The 7,019-nt window shown below is 44.0% G+C and overlaps 1 protein-coding gene across 11 annotated transcripts; it reads left to right on the forward strand.

Annotated features, from left to right (window-relative positions):
- The first annotated feature begins 2,544 nt into the window (after positions 1–2,544).
- On the forward strand, positions 2,545–6,606 carry LOC125529476 (uncharacterized). Of its 11 annotated transcripts, none has more exons than XM_087536705.1 (7): positions 2,545–3,039; positions 3,154–3,373; positions 3,882–4,012; positions 4,384–4,527; positions 4,898–4,981; positions 5,965–6,079; positions 6,371–6,606. In XM_087536705.1, the coding sequence occupies exons 2-7, from the start codon at positions 3,365–3,367 to the stop codon at positions 6,458–6,460; spliced, it is 573 nt and encodes a 190-aa protein (XP_087392831.1). In that variant the 5' UTR covers positions 2,545–3,039; positions 3,154–3,364; the 3' UTR covers positions 6,461–6,606. The 11 variants fall into 11 exon arrangements, 8 of the variants coding, with proteins under 8 accessions (XP_087392831.1, XP_087392829.1, XP_087392828.1 ...); XM_087536703.1 differs by having other exon boundaries at positions 2,546–3,060; positions 3,159–3,373; positions 3,882–4,029; XM_087536702.1 differs by having other exon boundaries at positions 2,546–3,039; positions 3,882–4,029.
- Positions 6,607–7,019: the final 413 nt, after the last annotated feature.

A 7,019-nucleotide genomic window follows, 5' to 3' on the forward strand; every position in this document is an offset into this window, starting at 1 on the left:
GCGGTCACTCGCAAAAGTGAGATCTAATAAAGATAGTAAAGTAAATATTTGTGGTATTTTTGTTGTATAGATTGGAAAGTAAAGATTGCAAAATAGTAAACGAGATGTGATGTAAATAAAAGAGATGCAATATAATAAGAAAGAGACCCGGGGGCCATAGGTTTCACTAGTGGTTCTCTCAAGATAGCATGTATTACGGTGGGTGAACAAATTACTGCCGAGCAATTGATAGAAAAGCGCATAGTTATGAAGATATATAAGGCAATGATCATGAATATAAGAATCACGTCCGTGTCAAGTAGATCGAAACGATTCTGCATCTACTACTATTACTCCACACATCAACCGCTATCCAGCATGCATCTATAATATTAAGTTCATCAGAACAGAGTAATGCATTAAGCAAGATGACATGATGTAGAGGGATAAACTCAAGCAATATGATATAAACCCCATCTTTTTATCCTTGATGGCAACAATACAATACATGCCTTGCTTCCCCTACTATCACTAGGAAAGGACACCGCAAGATTGAACCCAAAGCTAAGCACTTCTCCCATTGCAAGAAAGATCAATCTAGAAGGCCAAACTAAACTGATAATTCGAAGAGACTTGCAAAGATATCAAATCATGCATATAAGAATTCAGAGAAGAACCAAATAATATTCATAGATAATCTTGTTCGTAAACCCACAATTCATCGGATCTCGGCGAACACACCGCAAAAGAGTATTACATCGAATAGATCTCCAAGAACATCGAGGAGAACTTTGTATTGAGAATCAAAGAAAGAGAAGAAACCATCTAGCTAATAAGTATGGACCCGAAGGTCTGTGGTAAACTACTCACGCTTCATCGGGGATGCAATGGTGTTGATGTAGAATCCCCTCATGATCGATTCCCCCTCCGGCAGATCACCGGAAAAGGCCCCAAGATGGGATCACTACTGGGAAATAGCTTATAGGTAGACGCTTACTAGTAGCGCGCTATATTACCCCACGCTAATGCTAATTACTAGTAGCGCTCGTCAAAAAAACACACGCTATTAATATATATCCCTAGGAGACAAAACATAGTAGTAGTGTAGGTTGTAAAACCAGTGCTACTGCTAAGTGAATAGCTAAAGCGCAGGTGAGAGACCCATGCTACTACTGAGCGTGTCCACCACCGCACCATCCACCCCACCAAACTCTCTCTCGCGAAACCTAAAAAATCTCTCTCTCACCAATCTCACCCCACCCCCTCGGTCGAGCTACTCCCCCCCACAATCTCCACGCGGCCGCTACCCACGCCGGCACACTCGTCGCCGCTGCCACCGCCCACGTCGGCACGATCGTCGTCGCTGCCGCCACCGCCCACGCTGGCACGCTCGTCGTCGCCGCCGTCGTCTCAGGATCTACCTCCCCATCGGCTTCCTCGCCCCCATGGTTGACCTCGAGCTCGACCCCTCCACCGCCCACGACGGGCACGCCCTCCCCAACCATGGATCCGGCAAGTTCAAGCACTTCATCAGGAGGCTCCCGGAGTTCAAGTTCTAGTATGCATGCTCCCGCAGTCCCCAGATCTGCCCCTCCCTCTCCCTCGCCATCTGCCCAAATATTCTTTTTTAGATTAGAGTAGAAACTTTCTACTCAGAGAGCGCATTACATTCAGATGTCATCAGAGGTCGTAAGCTATGCGGGACATCTGAGATCATCTCTTGGTTGCATGTGCTCCTGGTCAGCGTGGCCAAACTGTGTGCCAAGACATTGCTCTGCCTCTTCACACATCAAACGTTGTGATGTCCAACCTTCTTCCTGTAGACGTTGTCGGGCCTCCAAGTGCAGAGGTTTGTAGGACAGTAGCAAATTTCCCTTAAGTGGGTGACCTAAGGTTTATCAATCCATGGGAGGCGTAGGATGAATGTAGTCTCTCTCAAGCAACCCTGCAACCAAATAACAAAGAGTCTCTTGTATCCCAACACAGCCAATACAATGGTAAATTGTATAGGTGCACTAGTTCGGCGATGAGATGGTGATACAAGTGCAATATGGATGGTAGATATAGGTTTTTGTAATCTGAAAATATAAAAACAGCATGGTAACAAGTGGTAAAAGTGAACACAAACGGTATTGCAATGCTAGAAAACAAGGCCTAGGGTTCATACTTTCACTAGTGCAAGTTCTCTCAACAATAATAACATAATTGGATCATATAACTATCCCTCAACATGCAACAAAGAGTCACTCCAAAGTCACTAATAGCGGAGAACAAACAAAGAGATTATTGTAGGGTACGAAACCACCTGAAAGTTATTCTTTCTACACTACACCACGCACTAGATTTCCCTACCGACGTGTGTTGGGAAAAGTCAATTTTGCCAACAGATTGTTGGTCGAGAAAACTTCTATCTAACTGTTAGTCGATAATACTGATGTATTGTGTCCAACCGTCGGTCAGCAATACTTGAATGTTTCACGTTGGACTATCGGTCGGGAAAGCTTACATCTCCATCAGACTGTTGGTCGGGGATTAATGCCGACCGACTGCTCATCGCCAATTGTCCGGCCCGTCTTTGCGCACGCGGGCCAAAAGCTTAGCGCCAAGCCTCCTTCCTATTTTTTCATTCGGCCTTCGATAGGTGCCACGAGCCCACGACCAAATCCAAATCCCCCAAACCTAAATCCTCTCACGCAGTCCCTCCGCCGCCGCCCGCTAGCTAGCCGCCCGCACGCCACCGACCGCCCACCGTCTCCACCACGCCGTCACCTGTCTCCTTCATCCTCCTGCACCCCCACTGCTTAGGCCCCAAACACTACTAACCCTGCGCTAGAGTTCGGGGAGAGGCCAAGGCGCGGTGGTGGACGCCGCCATCCCTCTCAGATCCGGGGCTGAGAGAGGGAGGGGGGAGGGAGAGGTGGGTCACCTGCGAGAGAGATCACTCGCGCCCTCGCTCGTCAGTCGTCACCCAGGGGCCGCCACCACCGCCACCATGCCATGGGCTTCCTCCGATCTGCGCTCGCCGGTTCGTTCGAAGAAGGATCTGGTCGTTGACTGCTGGTGATTCCCCTCCCACCGGTGGTGTGTGTTCTTTTCACTCTCCTCTCCCTCTCCACCCATTCCCAATCGGTGCTGCCGTTAGTTGATTTATTTGCTTTTCCCTTTTCCGTTCAGATCAGCCATGACTTGGAATAGTACTTCTATCCAGCAAGCATCGTTTTGGATGTGAGCTCGAGCTCAAGCAACAAGCAGAGCATCAAAAACAGGGGCTCTATCTGCTAATGGGGTAGCCGGCAATGCAGTCTAAGAGGTACATCTAGTGTGATTTCTGGATATGAGAACTTGAGAAGAACAAGCTTGATGCTATTACTGAAAAAAAGAATCTATGCTACAGGTATTCCTTTCAATAGTGTTGCAGGAAACCTAAATTAGCTACTATTTTTTATGAACTGGTTGTGATTGATTTGTGAACTTTAGAGCTTGTGAGTTGTAGTTTGTGTGCTATGTGTGCCTTGCCAGACTATCATATTATGCTATGTGTGCCTGAAGGTCAATACAAGGGTATTCATCATATGAAAATTCATTACTTGACACGCACACGCACACGCACACGCACACGCACACATATAAATATATAGAAAAACGTATCCACATATCTGTGCTTTGAGACGAGGGACAACGCTGAAAACTAGAAGACTTCTATTTAAGCATTGTAGAATTCTGGCAAGCATAAGACTATTAAACTTAGTTCAGTTTTTCTGGAATGAAGATAAATTACATATCTAGCAGTTTGTATTTATACAGTCATGCTTCTATAGATTTTACAGTTTTATTTTCTCTTTAAATTTGATTCAGTAGTTCTGTAACTTCCAGAATAGTTCATGTATCCCATATTTTCCCAGGATTCTTCTTTGCATCCCATACACTTGGACGGAGTGGGAGGGTGCCGCAGCGATGCTGGACTCGGAGCCCAAGCCATCCCACGCCGCCAACAACTTGCACCTCTTCGCGGAAATCACACCACAAGTGTGATGTCTGTATAGAAAATCAGTACTTTCTTGGTTCATATCCTATCTGAAACTTGGAATGTTTATTGTTAGGCACAGCTTGACTTTCACAGTAGCCTGCATATTCTTCTGCTCACAAACAAGGCAGAACATGCACCATAGAATGCTGGGAGAACATAGATTTATTTTGCTCTTCGTACTTTTATTAGATAAGCCACATTGCAAGGAGAATATGGATTTATGTTGCTCTTCCTACTATTATAAGATAGGCCACATTCTTTTTGTTTCATTCATGCCTTTGTTGCTGACAGTATGGTTGTGTAAATTCAACATTGATTTTTAATGTTAGTACATGATTTACACAAAACTGGTATTCATATTACTTGAGATGTTGCAGGTACTGGCAGTCTGATGCCTTCAGAATTGGCTCTCAAAACTTTCAACCAAGATTAGAGCTAGCGTGCAGTTTGCAGTTTATAGTCATACTCATACTCAATGAGTCCCTACCTCGGCTTCTGGGCAAGATATTCTTTACTTTTAGGTAAGCTCTAATTTGTAAAGCATTATTGCAGCTTTTAGAAACTCTGAATCTCAGATTTATTGAGATATCAAAATACCAGTTTGAGATTCATCGAGATAAGGAGATCTTATTCGACCATGTAATTTAAATCTTATTCCAATGAGTTTTGTTGATTGTCGTTTTTAACAATATTGCTCAACTTATGGTTACTTCCCTTTGTTTAGTTCAGCGCCATTCTTTTCTCTTATTCGTTTTGGTAAAAAGAAATCTCTTACGTGCTCCTTTTGTAAGGATGCATGCTGACGTGTGCACATCGTTTCTAGCTTGTTTTGGTGCATCTTTTATTCTGCTTCAGCTGGTTAGCCTGAATCCTCCTGTTTCGGTTGAATAGCAACCACTATTGTTCAGGAATTTTGAGTGGCGCACATCCTGGTATGGTGAGAGGCAAGCCGACGACCGGACATCATTTGTCAAGGTTTGTGCACATTGAAAACTCTTGCTGCGGATAGGAATGATGTTCATTGCAAACTGATGTAACTTCTTAATATGCATACTATATTAGATTGATCCTTTTGAATTAAGTTGATGTAAAATTATTTATTGAACCCAAGCTTGGTAATGCTACTAATTTGAATGCTAAAATTATTCAGGTAACTGTAGTTAGTGGATAAGCAGGTCCCTTTAAAAAGAAGGTTGGGTTTTCTTATTAGTTTTTGGCAATTTTGCAATGAGAATGGTTTCACAAACTGTAGACTGTTCAGAATGAGATGCTGGCAGTAACACAAATGCAGACGAATCAATGATTTATATATTACAGAATTAATTTATATACACAAATAGATGCTTCAAACTCTTCTGCTACCTCAAGATCATGCGCACTCCAATTTTTTGCCTATGCCAATAGAATAATATATCTTATTTTTAAAGAGAAGAAACAAATGCCTTTGCTGACCTATCAAATCCTTATGGAGATGGTGGGCCGGCTGGGGTGATCTCTGTTGGCGCAGCCTCTGGCAGCACCTCTTCTTCCTCTCACATCTCTCTTGTGGTTTCTATCTTCTCTCAATAACACAAGGACACGCACACCAGGGCAGAAAACACACACACAAACACTTCACCATGGAGAAAACTAACTTTGCCTTGTCTCCTGGTGAAAAGCACATATGCTTCATTTTTCCTCGAGCCCTCTCAGCCTCTTTTCTCTTTTCTCATTGTAACTTATATATACATGGGGAGCTAACCTTCACGCACCACTCAGGCGCCACATCCGGCCACTAACGTCACGTCTAGGCACTAACTCACGCCCACTCACACAACTAACTCCATGCACTTGGTAATCCCTACATGCATGCATGTCCACTTGCGCAGCTCCACTTAACGGCCACACACCTGGTCAGCAGCCATGCAGCTAACAAACAAACTAACTTGCCTATTCTCCTCTAGCTGATATTTGTCCAGCCATTCCAGTCGTCAAGCGCCTTGCCGCTTCACAGGGCGTGCTGCATCGCACAGCATCGCGGCTTCACACCGCCATCGGCATCTCACCATGCGCGCCGCATCGCACGGCAGCCCGGTATCTCACCTCCTCCGCCCACTCGATTTAAGCTTCGACAACTATATTCTCGTAGACCATCTATGTTACATGCATAACGAAAGCAAAATAAGTACGCGGAGACAAAATATCGAGATTAGTGCTAACAATCTCAACTGAGGATCAACGTTACTGTTAACACATGATTATTGAATTCTCTGTATTTATTACTATTTATATTTTTGAGAATGCGATGATCCTGTATGTTGATTTTGGTACTGTAGTATAGTTTCTAATAGTGTATTATAATTGCGAATTGATTAACTTTTGCAGGAAGCAAACAGAACGACTACACTCACAAGGAACCATGAAGCCAACGATCCACGTCAACTAGATGTTTTAGCTTTCATTTTGTACAACTGATGTCTCATACTTGCATCTTTTGGCTGTCCTTTTGTAAACCTGATGTATGGTGTCTCAGTGGTTTTGTTTAGAACAGATTGAAATGTATGTATGTGTCAATTACTTAATGGAATAAAAAATGTTTGATGGTCCCGATGTGAGCCTGACGTATGGTGTTTGGGTGGTTATGCTTAGAGCACATTAACTATATGTATGTGACAATCAGTACCATATGTTAATTGAAGTTGTGGTTGGCTAAACAAAATGCTAATGAACTGTTGTTCGGCAAAAAAAAACCCCATCTGATTGTTGGTTGGCAAAAGAAACCCCGTCTTGTAGTCGGTTGGGAAAGACTAATGCTAGGCCCAACAGAATGTTGAATGGGAAAGAATACCCTATGCAATAGTCGGTCGGGAAAGGCCCGTAGCTGCCCCAACAGACTGTTGGTCGGGAAAGGCCCATGGTAGGCCCAACAGGCTGTTGGTCGGGAAAGATATTCCATAGCCATGAAGCAGTCGCCGACCGACTGTCTGTTGGAACAAGTTGTATTCCCCACCAACCTGGCTGTTGGGGATGTAGT

Source organism: Triticum urartu, chromosome 7A (assembly GCF_056163025.1).
Source record: "Triticum urartu cultivar PI428250 chromosome 7A, HENAU_Tu73, whole genome shotgun sequence".
NCBI lineage: Eukaryota > Viridiplantae > Streptophyta > Magnoliopsida > Poales > Poaceae > Triticum > Triticum urartu.

Excerpts from the sequence above, each read along its gene's own strand:
- LOC125529476 (XM_087536703.1), top strand. The coding sequence starts at position 3,340 with ATGCTATTACTGAAAAAAAGAATCTATGCTACAG. Across the intron at positions 4,030-4,383 it reads GATGTCTGTATAGAAAATCA|GTACTGGCAGTCTGATGCCT; the intron begins GTACTTTCTTGG and ends GAGATGTTGCAG. Across the intron at positions 6,080-6,370 it reads CCGCATCGCACGGCAGCCCG|GAAGCAAACAGAACGACTAC; the intron begins GTATCTCACCTC and ends TAACTTTTGCAG.